General features: G+C 32.3%; 1 protein-coding gene across 1 annotated transcript; it reads left to right on the forward strand.

Annotated features, from left to right (window-relative positions):
• Positions 1–167: 167 nt before the first annotated feature.
• On the forward strand, positions 168–15,798 carry LOC123660054 (pancreatic triacylglycerol lipase-like). The gene is made up of 11 exons (XM_045595181.1): positions 168–465; positions 8,224–8,333; positions 8,791–8,955; positions 10,166–10,303; positions 10,596–10,699; positions 11,492–11,619; positions 12,191–12,331; positions 12,613–12,711; positions 13,377–13,488; positions 14,988–15,130; positions 15,406–15,798. The coding sequence occupies exons 1-11, from the start codon at positions 369–371 to the stop codon at positions 15,594–15,596; spliced, it is 1,428 nt and encodes a 475-aa protein (XP_045451137.1). The 5' UTR covers positions 168–368; the 3' UTR covers positions 15,597–15,798.
• The last annotated feature ends 239 nt before the right edge of the window (positions 15,799–16,037 follow it).

The raw sequence follows: 16,037 nt of genomic DNA on the forward strand, positions 1-16,037 counted from the left end.
ATTTATTTATATATAGTTTGAAAAAGCATTTATGTTTTACTTAATAATTGTTTATACTAATATCGTGTGTTGCTGTGTTGTTATTATAAATTCAGATAGAAAAAAAAACTGAACAGCATTCATATCGGCCTATAAACGTATAAACAAGTTGATAATTGACTATTTATCAAGTTCTACCAGGACAACATCCTGCGAATCATTTGCGAACTTGTCCGTTAAAGTAAATCTGTATTTAATGATGTCGTACTTATTTAAGCAGTAGATAAAACACGATCACTCGCTTTATTTTCTTATTTATTACGAATAACTATTGCCGTGGAGTATCTGTCGTAGTATTTCTTTTCAATTTTATTTTTATATTTGCTGCAATGAAAAAGTTTAGTAATTTTGTGTTTGTAACTGTGTTAATATTATTTAAATTTAAGTACGGAAATACACAACGTATCTTATACACCACAGACGAACGTAAGTTTAATGAACTTTTTTTTTGTATAATACATTAATTTTATTTAACTTATTGTTAGTTCATTTCTTTGTTTTATTTCGAAAAATAATTTTTAAATATTATATTGCTCTGCACTTTATTTGTTTCACTATTATTAATATTGGTTAGTTTTGACGTTATTTATTCATAAGGATCTAAACTTGGAATAATAGCTGACTCGGCAAACGTTGTCTAGCCGCTAAACGCTATTTAAAAATAGGGGTTGGTGGTAGAAGGGTTAAAATTTAGGGTTTATGTATTTTTCAACGCCAAATCATAATAAAACAAAAAATAAATAATATATCTAAAAATTAAAAAAAAATTATGGGTAGACTACCCTTAACATTTAGGGATATGAAAAATACATGTTGTTCGATTCTCAGACCTAACCAATATGCACACAAAATTTCATGAGAATTGGTCAAGCCGTTTCGGAGGAGTTTAACTACCAACACCACGACACGAGAATTTTACATATTAGAAGATTGCTAATAATAATAATAATAATAACAATAAAATAAGATTTTAGAAATTAATGACAAATCATAAGTAGGCATTGATTACTGTTTAAGAAATTTAATTTTCAACGAATTGAAACCAGACGTTATTTTAGATGATTCTTTCATATAGTATCTTTTTATGTCAAACAGAAAAAAATATGATTGCGTTAAATATTCAAAACTCGAAATATTTTATTATGGACATTTTATGAAGTATATTTAAATTCAAATTCAATTCGACCTTAACATAGAATTATGATTGGTTTCGAAGAGATTTTAATTAAACGAGTTTAGTAAACCATCTCGTTTTCACCGACACAATACATCGCGTGTTACTAGCTTAACGCTTTTTATTGAATTCAGCTGTTTGATTGGTTGCCTTGGAGACATCTGCCCTACTAACAAGTACCTACTTCTGAAATTGGGTCGTGATATATACTTCTAATTTTCTATACCCATTCGCTCATTTTTTGCAGTTATGATTTTTATTTAAATATACGCATCTTACTTAAATAATATGATGTTCATGATGCGATAATATCCATTACTTTAATTTTAATAATTATATTCGTTTTAAGTGTGTTAAAAATCGTCTACTTTTTTAAATAGATAATAATTAATTTTAAAGCTATCTCAGTAATCAGATGGGTCTATAATTTATTAAGAAGTTAACATCTTAGACATTATAAAATAGTTTTTCTTTCAGGAATGATATGAATAATCGTTGTGTGATTTCAAGATCGTTTCACTAATCACTTTCAGGAGTTTTGCTTTTACTTCGTCATCGCATTCACTGCGTCTTGTTGATATTAAAAGTTTTAGAGCCAAAATAATTTTGTATACTTAAACAGTAGGTCTCCTCAGAGCTATTTTTGGTGTAGTTTGTCGATTAGCTCTTCTGAAGAATTTCTTCTTGACGATCTCTTTCAAGAGTAACAGGTTTCGAAGAAGCGAGCCTGGCTATAAGTAATAGACAAACTTTTGCGTGCACTTTTAAATTGTTGTTGGGCTCAATGTAGTTTTAATATAACAAATATTTAAAGGCAGATAAATAAAATAATAAATAAACGCTTCACACTCCACGGCCCCCAGTAGGATTTCCTCTTGTTTCCCCCGACACACACACAATACACAAGCACAAACGCGATTTTAATGTAGGCTGAGTTTTCATTTTTAGCTTTGAATGTGAATACATTTCTGACAATCGCATGTTTTGTAATTTACGTTAAAACATTTTCATCGTTTTGGTTATAAACAGAAATAGGTATGATCTGAGGGTAGACTATTTGCAAGGCTCTAGACTTATATTCTTATGTTTTTTCTTCTGCCTTGAGCCTCTTTAGTTTTATGTTCAATTTCAATGTACTTTCTAGGTACCTACGTAGGTACCTATATAAAAATCCTGATATTCATTTTTTTTTCGTTATGTTATCTGGAAGTAATGGCTAAAAAATCACAAGTCCGCTAATTGTACTACACAATCAGTGACTATCATAAAACAACGTTCAATAATTTATTCGTGGTTCATAATAAAATGCCAATAAACAAAGAATCGTAAATAAATCATGACGATTACAATTGAGTTTATCAAAGTAATAGCATCCCGCGTAGCTTATCACAGTTGTAGCCGCGACCTTGGTACTATTTCCTTACCCATTACGTTCCTAGTAATTTAGGGCGACCACAGTCACATGAGTACTATAATTTGTTTACATTTATGTACTAAATGTATATCACACATATTTTGTAGGTCATAATCATTACAATATTATTAGTAAAATTAAAAATTAGAACAATAATGAATATTTGCATTAAATGATATATATTATTCTTTTGACTTGTTCTAAATTTCATTTTTATATATGTATATTATTATTTTAAGAATATTCGTAGTAACCGTAATGATATTCTTACAACTGTGAATGTCAATAATATGTAGAATCACTTTAGCCAAATTGAAATCGATTTTTTGTCGCCGAGTGTGTAGTTTAGACACCTAACATCCACGGTTTCCTAGAAATTTCAAGCAATACTTACAGTAGTCTAGAAGTTTGGTATAAAAAATTGTGGTGTCATAGAACACCAGGTAGGAACGAATTTCCTACGGGATAGTATAGAAGCAACACAATTTGAAAAATGTTGAATTTTATATATATTTTCTAGTTCTTGATTTTTTTTTAAATTTTGTTGATTGGTTTTTAATTAAGTACATAAAAGTATTTAGGAAATTTAGTATTTTAGAAAATAACAAATACCGTTAAATAAAATAAATCAAACAAAATAATAATAATAATAATAATAATTCAAACTATTAAGTGAAATAAAAAAACATGTCTTTATTTTTTTTTGTCGACAGTATAAAATTACATAAATAATTTAAAAAAAAAGTTTACTAGTAATATTTTAGTTTTACAAACGTCATATTATACAGTCATGTGACTGATATTACGTCACTTCCGTTATATATTTTTCTTACGGTTTTAGTTATCACATTTTTTTCAGTTCGGTCGCCCAGCCAAATGTCATGCCTGCCGTAAGGTATCTTACATAACAGTATGGGAAAATGATTGAACATCAATCAATGAATGTATCCTGTAAGGTGGTTAACCAACATGCAATATGGCGCACTCACAATGCAGTTACTATTTGTGGAGGAACAGTTCCACGTGTTACTGAGCAACCACATAAAAACGCTTTTATCATCGGGTAGGAGTTATAACTAAACCGTTTTAAGAGACGTTACTAAATTTTTAAACAGTTAAAATATAAAACAATGTGTAATTCTATTTAAGTTTCTTTATGTTTAGTACATATAAGCAAAAACGAGTGTGCTTTAGGCCACACGACTGAAGTAAAAAATTTTAACTTCACCAACTTATATCTTCTCCTTCTGTTTGCCTCGCCCAATCACACTTTTCGTAATGCTCTCGTTACGCACTCATCAGCTTATTCAAAAATCGATTTTCAGAAAGTAACTATGTGTTACATTTTATTTATCACTACATAGTATAAAACAAAGTCACTTCCCGCTAGTAGTGTATGCTCAGATCTTTAAAACTATGCAATGGATTTTGATGCGGTTTTCTTTAGTAATTAGAGTGATTACTGAGGAAGGCTTATATGTATAATATATGCATAATATAGTAGAATATTGAAGAAAAAAGTCTTCGAGCAATGCGTCCTGCCCGTGTTAACATACGGAGCCGAGACGTGGACACTGACGAAGGGACTGGTCCACAAGTTTAAAGTCGCTCAACGTGCAATGGAACGGGCTATGCTTGGGGTTTCTCTCAAATATAGGATTAGAAATGAGAGTATCGGCGAGAGAACGAAAGTAACCGATATAAACCACAGAATTAGCAAGAAGTGGCAGTGGGCTGGTCATCTGTATCGCAGGACCGATAGCCGTTGGAGCAGACGGGTCCTGGAGTGGAGACCGTGTCTTGGCAAACGCAGTGTGGGACGTCCTCCGGCCCGTTGGACCGACTATTTACGTAAGATTGCCGGTGTAGGCTTGATGAAGATTGCGGAAAACCGGGATGTCTGGCGCGAACTTGGGGAGGTCTATGTCCAGCGGTGAACTGTAATAGTTTGAACTGATGATGATGATGAATATAGTAGAGGAACACTGATAGTTTTAGAGGTTTCTAATGTGATGTCTTAAATAAATAAAAAAATTTGCCCATACATTGCAAATATTCATTTTATATTTAGTACCAGTACTGCACCCTTGCGAAGCCGGGGCGGGTCGGTAGTTTCAAATAAAATAAATGATAGGATATGAGTGCGACGACTAAAGTAATTCGTAGTATCCAGTTGCACACTGTAGTGATAATCATAAAAGTATAATAATCACGAATTAGTATTATAAGTCACGATGCCATGCTAATAAATTAGAAAAATTAAAAATAGTTTTTAAGTGTAAGATCACCTTAAGCAAATTACTTAATTTTTTGGTTTTACACCCGATTAGTGATAGCATGAACTGCATCTTTCGAGAGGTCATCATTTTAGGAACTTAGTCTTCAAAAAATTAGTTTTGCGACGCATAATGTTGTAACAAAAGGAATAACCGAAATTTCAAGACTGTCATTGATAGCACGCTTGTTCGAAAAATTTGTTTTTTAAGTACGTACTCTAGATTATTGGATGAGAAACCATCGCCAATTTTGCCAAAAGTTTGAAACGGTTTATTTATTCTATAAATTGTAATAGAGATCGAGTTGAATAGTGAATCCTAGGACTATATTCATAGGGGGTAGAGTGGAACATAACAATACACACATTCTTATAAAGTTTGTAAACCAAACTAAGTGATATACTCGCCATTGAATTTGTTCCCAAATCCTTTCAAATTCAGGAGCTTAGATAGGTCTTACGATGCAGCGCTAAGCAGCTTCGATTACAAATCTCCATCACATTCTTCGTTGAAATTGTAAAGAATATTGTAAAAAGGGATTTATGTTCTAGGATTTATATTCTGTGCTTGTGTGTGATGTTTGTAAGTAGTTCCTATAAAAAATTGGTTCAACGTTTCATAAATTTCTTGAAATTTATTTCGATTGTAACAGAGAAACAGAAACTAATGGTTGGAATTAAAAAAAAAATCTTTCTCTGTTGAATAGACCATTTAACGACGAAGGCTATGGGCTATTTTTTTCTTAAATTAACGCGTGTGAAGCCGCGGGGCATAGCTAGTGTATATATAAACTATCTATTGTACATACTTGTATTGATTTGTTATGTTTTTAAATTTAAATTTACATACGTCTGATTGTGCCTATAGTAGAAAGTAATACTTTTCACATCGTTTTTGTAATGTCATCCCTCAAGGTAGTTACAAGGTAGTAGATATTAAAAATAGACATTTTATGGAAATGAAGTCGTATATAGTACTAGTTTGTGACAAAACAAGAAACGATTAGTCATAACGGTAGTTTATATTTTTTATAGGAATAATATTAACGTAAGATCCAATTGTGTCAGATACAAAAGCTACGCTAAAGTTTTTATTCCTTTCTATACCCTACTCGATTCAATATCCATATCCTTAATGACTGTCCTTTACAAGGAAGCCACGTGGTTTCTACATCAGATTCTTTTGACATTGTAAACATGACTAATGGTACTTGTGCTTACAATGGAAAATTAATAGCATACAGATAGGTGTATGGTTTTTCCGTCATCAAAGTAATATAATTACCCCGGGTAAAATATTTTGTTGTATTTAATAAGTTGTCTCTGCTTTAGTACAGTAGCAGGTAGATGTGGAACAAGTAGCTTTTAAGAAGTTTGTCTACGTTAGAATTAGCTATATAGTATTCAATATTTTACTGTGATAAAGTTACAAAATGAAAAATATTGAGTATATTTTCTTCGTAGTAGTAATATTGTTTTTACAATGTATTTTTGTGATTGCTCGGCATACTTGGGTTTCTATGGATAAATGTAAGTTTAATCTTTTATTTTTTAACAAACATATATTAGACGGGAGTTTTGTGTAACAATAGAGGACATGGCACACGCTATCCTTCTTGAAAAAAAAAAATTAATAGCCGATTATAGCATTACCAGTTTTGATCAACTGTGAATGTAAAGTTTTTTATAAAATAACTAGCTGACCCTGCAAACGTTGTTTTGCTATATATATTATAAGCCCCTTTAATGCACCCCCCATAACTTAGGGGTATGAAAAATAGATGTTGGCCGATTCTCGGATCTACCCGATATGCATACAAAATTTCATAAAAATCGGTCGAGCCGTTTCGGAGGAGTATTGTAACTAACATTGTGACACGAGATTTTTATATATAAGAATAGAGATACCTGTAGAATGTTTGTAGAAAATATTTTTTATACAAATAAATCAGTAAACAATCGTACGGCCCACATCATGAGCGGTTACCGTAGCCGTATAAACGCCTGCAACACCAGAAGCATCCTAAGCGCGTTATCGAAACTATCTCCGACCCCTCCTGGGTTGGAGGTAGTTTCGGCCACTTTACTCACCAAAGGAACAAAACTCTATTTAAGAGTTATTATTATTTAAGGTTTTATTTAGTTGTGATCTTCTGTATGATTAAGGTACTTCGCCAGAAGATTTTGAACAGGATATTTCCTGCCGTGCTCTACTTCAATAATTTGCTGATACATTTGCTAATTTGTGTTTAAGTTTCTAATATATTGTATAGACGTAAATCTAGTTATATGTCTACACTGAAACAAAATTTTCGGATTTTATTGCGGTTTATTAAGTTTTTTAGATGCCCGGGAGGACTTCTCTCGTGATCATTCTGTTAGTATCCGAACGGTTCTTAACTTAATAAATCGCGATAAAATCCAAAAAAGTTGTTTCAGCGTAATGAGCGAAATTCGCGTAAACATTAGAAAACAATAAATCTTGTCTAATTTATCCTCATGACGATTGGCCAACATCAGGTGCGAAGAGAATTTAACGGCAAATTATTGTGTTTGCTTACAAACGAAAAAATAACCGACATCAATTTTTTTTTTGATATAACTTCGTCGGCAAGCAAGCGTATGGCTCACCTGATGGCAAGCGATTACCATAGCTTATAGAAATCTGCAACACTAGAAGCATCGCAAGCGCGTTGTCGACTCTGTCCCCAATTCCCAATAAATGTACATCAACAAATAATACAACGTAGGAAGTCGAAATAGAAAACTTTTATTAAAAACAAATGACTCTTAATATCATTAAAAAAATAAACTTTATACATAAAGACGGTAAGCAATACAATTCCAAAAAAAAAAAAAAAATCCTCTGTGACCATTTATGTAATGTTGCTAAAATACCTTAAGATAACATTTATTTAGGTCACTGTTTATCGACTCATTTTGATGATTGTGAATTATTTTGACTTGGTATTATCTCTATATGTCTGTATAAAACGTACGTTGCAAATTTACTACTATTGTCTGTAGTAATAACTTTTTAACTTTATGTTAAATATCTACCTTCTTCAGGGAATTTTGAGGGATGACAGAACAAACGTACAGAGAGACAGACAGTCAGACACATAAAAATAAAAATTAAAAGTAGTGTTGTTTTGTCTTAAAAATGCCTTGAATTTGTTGTTCCTAAATATCGGTCACGTGCAACATATAGGCCAGATACAATTTGATTTGATTACACCAAAGGTCCACGATTACTCACTAAAATCATTAAAAAAAAAAATTCTTAATGTAGTGTATTTTTTTCATAATTGTACATTGCAGTTGAAAATCACATCAGTCCTGAAGATTTAAAGGAATTCATAAAATGGGGAAACAAACGTAATGACTCTACCACAACTCGGGCGACACTCGTCGACTACGCGAGTTATGAGGTAATTTTCACATACAGTTCAGGGTTCGGCCATACAGATAATTGTCGTGGTCTGTATGTTTGTATTATGTGTTTCAGGATCAAGCCTATTGGGAATCGTTGTTATCGCGTTTAGTATTATTTATTGTTTTAATTTAGATGTTGTGATTTTGATTTATATTTAATTTTTGACAGTTATCATATCACGCCATCGGATGCATGCATTTATTTAATTCCATTGTTTTGATTTTTTATAAAATTCATTCAACCAAAAAACCATATAAAACTTATAGAAATTTCACTTTTTAAGCATTAAGGTTTTATGTATCGTATTAGTACCAATTGCTTTTTTTTAAAATATTTTATGTATTTATTTCAATATTTTTTCAGAAACCTATCACATTTTATTGATATAAAAAATCGAACCGTAATATTATATAATAAAAATTTAAACGTGCGTTTTATATTTAATTTTTAAGGACACAACAACGATTCTTCCAGTGCCTGACACAGTAGATTGCTTCGGCTTAGGTTCCTTACAAATAATTCAGGAAATATGGCCTTTTAATATGCGACCCAGCTCTTCGAATGACATCAACACGCATTTCTACTTTTCCTCTCGTCAACAACCGAATAGAGTTCAGGTAATGTAATCATTTAGGTTTTAATTATTTGTACTTAATAGTAATAAATAGCTGTATTAAATATGCCGAACTGAAATAGCCTTTGTTCATCCCACGGCTGGGCAAAAGCCCCTGAGAACGGTTGGAGGAACCTAATCCACCACGCTGCTCCAATACGGGTTGCCGTATATATTCCCTACTATGAGTAACGATCGCTATCAGGTGTCCATGGTAACAACCGGGACCGACTGCTTAGCGTGCTCTTCGAGGCGCAATGGGCCTCCCCATCTTCCGCAAGGACAGACAACCGGAGCAGAATGAAATATTTGCTCAAATAAAAATATCCATCAAAGTGTGTGAGCGCCTGAACGGCGTACGCATCATTACATCAAAGCGATGCGCGATGTCTCCTGTTACAGTTTTAAAATAAGTTATATTTTTTTATTGCACTTAAAAACACATATAAATATATTACAAAATTTTTAAATAAATTTTAGTACAATGACAGTTGGCAAGGGCGTACTTAAGTACAGATTAGAAAGAGATGAATTTATTTCTTATACTTTTTTCTAGTTTCTAGGCACACTACCTGCTTTATTATTCTGTTGTTAGGCAAGTTTGTAAGGCATTCAGCTTTAATTCTTAGTTTGTTATTGTTCGCCAACTTTGATACGATCTTGTGCAGCGCCACATAAAGCGCATACAAAGTTGTGCCTTGACCTTAAACCTAGCAATGTATTCAATAAGAAAAGAATTTTCGGCTAAAGTTTTATAGTTCAATGCATATTTTATTTTGACATTTATTCGAAGAATGCCGTGTATGTTTTGGCAAACAGTTCCTATAGGCGTAATTTGAAAATTAAACAAAACTTTTAGTACTAAATTCATCGGATTACATAAAGATTATTCAGCACATTTCACACAGATCATTCAGGTTCTCAGGGCCACTTTATAAAATGAACTCTAACTTAATCGTTATAGGTTCCGATTAGAATTATCTTATATTAATCTGATAGATAAATTAGTTTGATATTGAGAATGTTGTGTTAGGTACCGTTATATTTCAGATAACTCTCTTTATCAGGACCGGGTGAAAGGAGCAATAGAAAATTATGAATTTAGGTACTCACATACACTTAAGAAATCGGAGTCTCCTCGACTTATATTGCACCATTTGATTATTTTCAAAAGCCATGGTATTATTTTTCTATTATTTTCACGATAATCCCAGGTTTTTTCTGGACCACAATTCGGCCTCGAATGGGTTGATTTCAACCCAAATAGAAGAACAATATTGATTGTCCACGGATTTATGAGCCACAGTAACGCGTCATGGGTTCGAGATATGACGGCCGCTTTTCTGGAATGGGTATGATGTGTTTTTTGTCATTTTATCTTAAGTTAATGACATTTTGATGACTTAAATAGGTGTAATAGTATTTTGTATTCTTATTGCACTAAGTTGAGTATATAGCCAATTTTGTAATAGATACTTGAAATACAAATTTGATCTATTTTCAATTTTGTCAGCTTAATCTTCTAACTAGTTATATATTAAACCAAACTTGGATAATATAATGGCTAATTGACTACGTTTTCAGTAGGTATTGGTAAAATTTTAATTTATATGTTTATGCTTACAATATTCATTATAATTTAAGGCCGACGTGAACGTAATAGCGGCTGATTGGAGTGCGGGTGGTAACACTTGGAAATACTGGCGAGCGGTTGCCAACACTCGCAGAGTCGGCTCTGACATTACCGAGTAAGACTATATTCATATATAAAAAAAATAATCGAGAAATGTCCGCTTCAGTCTGTAATATCCCGCTGCTAGGCATAGGCTTCTTTACCCACGTAGGGCCCCGCCAGCTCAACTAGCCAGCGCGTTCGTTATTGTCAGGACAAAGTTTGTGTACTTAATAACTTATTAGTATTCAAACCTTGTCCCTTATACTAATAGTAATAAGAATTAAAAAAAAATTTTAAGTATAAAAAACCGAGTGTGATTTAGACCACACGACTGAAGTTAAACTTACGAAACGTAACTCTATCTCTTTCTATCTTCACTAACTTATATCTTCTCTCAATTTTCGTTAGCCTCGCGCGCTCACACTTTTCGTAACGCTCTCGTCACGAATTCACCAGCTTACTACCCAAGTCAAGCGTGCGTAACGTTTTACTTCAAAAATACAGCAGAGAGAAGTGTGCTGCGTCATTCTGTAGCGAATAATACTTTTATTTACAAGGGATTTACAGCCTGTCGTTATGAAATTTTCGATTTTTCGATGATGGTGCCGACACCATGGTCACGGGCGAGTCGCCCTTGATCATGATTCAAAATGACAATAGCGTTAAATCGCTAATCTAAATTTTGTACCGTTACAAACCAGTACCTACTTTAAATTACTTCTAATGCAAAGGTGTGATACTTATGTGTATTATACTGCTTACCTAAGACCTGAATAATAACCAAAGATGTTAACACGATAGAACCAACGCTCTAAACACTGCTTTAAAGTTACTTGATAGCTTTTCTTGAACATGTATTTTGTAGTTTCATGAATCAGCTGATGTCAGCAACAGGCGCCAAAGTGAAGGATTTCCATTTCGTAGGACACAGCCTCGGTGCTCATATCGTATCTTACGTCTCCTACCATATTGGCAGAGTTTCCAGAATTACAGGTGAGGTGTTGGCTTCATTAATTATATATTTATGTAGAGGTATATTTCTGAAACAAAATGATCGGTTCTTAAGCTTTATTCTATGGGTTTTTCCTCTAAGCTGTTAAGTGCGGTTTGGAATTATATTCGAGGAAAGGAATAATGTTAGAAAGATTAATGTTATAGAAATATAAAATAAATTTTTGCTCTATTATATTTTTGTACTACTTTGTTCTGTCGAATATTTTTTTTTATATTTTTTTTTTAAATAAATAAATATCAACAATATACACACACGGTCGTCTGTTCCTAAAGTAAGCAACTTAATGCTTGTGTTATAGGTAACAGCCGACTGATATACCTTTTTTTTCTATAAATACATACAAATCGAACTCACAACCCGCGGAGCAATAAGCATTGCACACCGCGCGAGCAGGCTAGTCAATTATTAAATATATTTAAATGAACTAATTTTCGTTTTATTTAAACAATTTTTGATTGATTGAGACTGTAACGTCCTACTTCTGGGCTAGGAAAAAAATTTTAGTCGATCAAATGTATTTTTAATCTATATAAAGGGTTTTTAATACAGGTTTAGATCCAGCTCAACCATGTTTTCGGACGACAAATCTTATCGAGCGTCTGGATGAGACTGACGCAGACTTCGTTGACGTTATACATACAAACGGGAGACTGTTGCAGAAGATTGGATTTGGGCTACCAGATCCTATTGGTAAGTTACTTGACATTATATGTGATATTTTAAAAGTATTAGACGATTAGGAAATAATAGGTTTGTATAGTTATTAATACATTGACATTTTGTTATAAATTATTCCTACTCATTATTTTAGTCTAATTCTACTCAGGAAAATATGGGTGTTATTTACGAGTTTCTTGTAATTTTTTTTTTGGTTTGGATCATGTCATTTTGTGATTTGGATTTTATATTTTTTCTCGGAACACTGAAAAATTGTTAATATTGTGTATTTATTGCAAAATTCATTTGCACAGGTCATGCAGATTTCTATCCCAACGGTGGTATGAGGCAGCCGGGATGTGCAAATAAAACAAATTCAATTTGGTCACGATTATTCCCTGTATCAGTTTCGCGTAAGAATTTTGCTTTTAGTATTTTTATTTTTGTCATAAGATGTAGATAAGGGTAAATGTATTACTGAGTGGAATTTTTATAAGAAAATTAGCTGCTTTCATTTTGTGAAATCTAAGTTAAAATGTCCCTGAAGACAAAAGTTTCGTTAAGTGCTCAGCACATCAAGAAACATTCCATACTTCTGTTGTTATAGGCATCTAAAGGTTTGTAAAAATAATAATAATGGTAGTTTAAACAAATAATATTTTATATAATCCGTATGTTTTTATAATTATAAAACAAAAAAGTACGTAGTATTTCTCTTTCATATGTCTAACTAGCTGTGCTCGTGACTTCGTAATCGTGGAATTTAACAAAAAAGTTATTGTTCAGTTCGCAGAGTTATAAAATAAATACATTTGTAAAATAAAAGTTAACTAAGTAGCCTAAGTTACTCCTTATTACATCAGCTATCTGCCAGTGAAAGACCTGTCAAAATCGGTCCAGCCGTTTCAGAGATTAGCCGAAACAAACAGACAGACAGAGAAAAATTATACAAATTGTTATTTTGGTATTTATACTGTGTATATGGGTTTATTATTAAGCGCTTATTTTAATATTACAACCATATCTGTTTACCTCCAATTTTATTTACTTGTAAAGATAAAATGTTGTTGTATAATAGTATTACAGCAAGCAATCTGCAGCCACGGACGGGCATATCTTCTGTTCACGGAGTCTTTGATAAGCAATAACTGTATGTTCAGAGCTTACCAATGGAACTTAACGTATGAAGGGTGAGTTAGAAATAAATTAACAGTAAAAAAACTTTTTAAAAGAAAGATTTAATATGAGCACGTATTTACTTAAAAAATAAAAATTGGGTGCCTACTAAGTACAAATGTCAGAAGCAAAATTTCTTTGGCTAACTAGTAAAAAAAAAAAAAAGGAATTGAATAATTGAATAAAAAAAGTACGAACTTTTACTGCCATCGCTATGTTAATATGTTTTAGTTATCGCTGGACAAGTTTTTCAGTGTTATATTCTCACGTAGCTAACTATGTATTGTCATCCAAATTTAACGCGTGTATAATATTCAACTCAATCGGTTGAAGATATATAATTGAAAATTGTGTTGCAAGATTCCTCTCTTACAAACATACATACGTTGCAAGTTAAATAAAAGCTTTTAAAATACCTTAAAATTCAAATTTGTCACCCCTTCTCTTAATATCACAATCTTTTCAGTTAATTATAATTGTTTTTTATAGTAAGCGATTACCGTAGCTTATAGACGACTGCAACACCAAAAGCACCACAAGCGCTCTGCCATCTCTATCCCCAATTCCCCCCAGGAGCTCTGGTCTCCTTACTCACCAACAGGAAAACAACACTGCTTTAGAGTAGTGCTATTTAGCTGTGATCATCTGTAAGGTCGAGGTACTACCCCAGTCGCGTTGCTCCATATTTGATCAAGTCTTTTCCTGCTGTGCTCTACCTCAGTTAAAATGCATATTTTATTTCCAAACATAATGACTTTTTTATTAGTTGAATAAATCTAACATGTATGATTTTATTTTTGTGTTACCCACACATGAGGAATTCTAAACATTTTTGAATATCATATCAAAAATTGACCGTTCCAGCGGGGATCGAACTATCGAGGGGATCTAGCGGGTACATCGTTCCATAGCTTAATTGGCTAGCGCGCCGACACGGTCAGTTGGAGACGCAGGTTCGATCCCCGCTGGAACGGTCAATTTTTGATATGATATTCTAAAATGTTTAGAATTCCTAATGTGTGGGTAACACAAAAATAAAATCATACATATTAAAAATAGCACGGTGTCGTCTCCTGTCAAAGATTTTCATTGTGATATGAAACTTTGAATAGTTACGGGTCTCTGTAAAGAACTCACTATAGACGGCGCCACGGTTCGCTTAAACCGAATATAAAAATCATCATATCAAAAATTTCGATCTAGCGGGTACATCGTTCCATAGCTTAATTGGCTAGAGCGCCGACGTGGACGTTGGAACGGTCAATTTTTGATATGATGTTCAAAAATAAATCTAACGTTGAATTATAACTTATAATTCTAATCAAGAGCAGCTTTTCAATAGACAGTAGCCTACGTTCTTACAAAAATTCTTTTCAAATTGGTTATATATACTTCTATACAATTAATCTTGTATAAATTGTGGGTAGCCACTATTTTTTATAATAACTATTTCATTATGGTCTGTTTGAGCTAAAGTTTTTTTTTAAAATATAAAGTATTGTCTCAAATACAGTGTAAACGCAAGTCTACAAGCTGCTTGTTCTAAAACATCATCATTGTGTTCTGTAATGGGTATACAAGCTATGGGTAATTCAACACAACCCCGAGCCAAGGGAGGGTACTTTGTCTTGACTTCGGAAAAACAGCCATATTGTCGTGAGTATTTTGTTGATCTATTTCAAATAATATTGTCTCTATTTGTACGTAGTGTAATTTATAGTACAGTTTTAGGTCTTTTAGTTTATATTTTATTTAGCTTAGTGTAAGTTTTTAATTAATAAAAAAAAATATTTCGTCTTGTACATGTGGGTAGACATTTTGTTACACTTTATTTAATGTTTTTATTGATTTTTCTTACTAAATAGTCGTAAATTTCAGAAGTTAAAATCAAATCTTAGATATAATTTATAAAATTGTTTATTTTCTACCAGGATACGACATATCTCATCCTATAGCGGATTTATTAAGGGATTTACGCCAAGGGTTCCGTTTAGATCGCATGACCAAACCGAAACCTACGGTAACACCAGCGTATGCTGACCCTGACCTACAAACAACTACGGAAGATATCACTACAACAACATCTAAAAGTTGGATAAAGAAGTTATTTAGTTTCGGATAACGTTAAATTGTACCACTTGTATTATATAAATTTTGTTACCTAGTAAAATTTTCTGCTAAGTTATTCTAGTTCTTAGATCTTAGGTACTAAAGACGTTAATGCCAAAATGATTTATCTTTTCTACACTGTAATATTTAATTATGTTAATCACATTTATTTGAATGATCTTTATATCTATAATATATAAATTTCTATATTTGTAAAATTATTATTTTTTATTTTTATTTTGTGTGTTAAAATTAAATGCACCGTTTGAATACTTGATGTTATGTTTTATTTCTGAGGTAAGCATTATTCGGTTAGGATTTTTATACTTGAAGTTCAATGCGGTGAAATAAAAATTACATTTCAATTTTGTTTCGAGATACTGAAGCTTGTTGTATATTTTCTATGTCCATTAAAAAGTTTTACTATACCTTCGTTGGAAATATATTTTATACT

Source organism: Melitaea cinxia, chromosome 2 (assembly GCF_905220565.1).
Source record: "Melitaea cinxia chromosome 2, ilMelCinx1.1, whole genome shotgun sequence".
Classification (NCBI taxonomy): Eukaryota; Metazoa; Arthropoda; class Insecta; order Lepidoptera; family Nymphalidae; genus Melitaea; species Melitaea cinxia.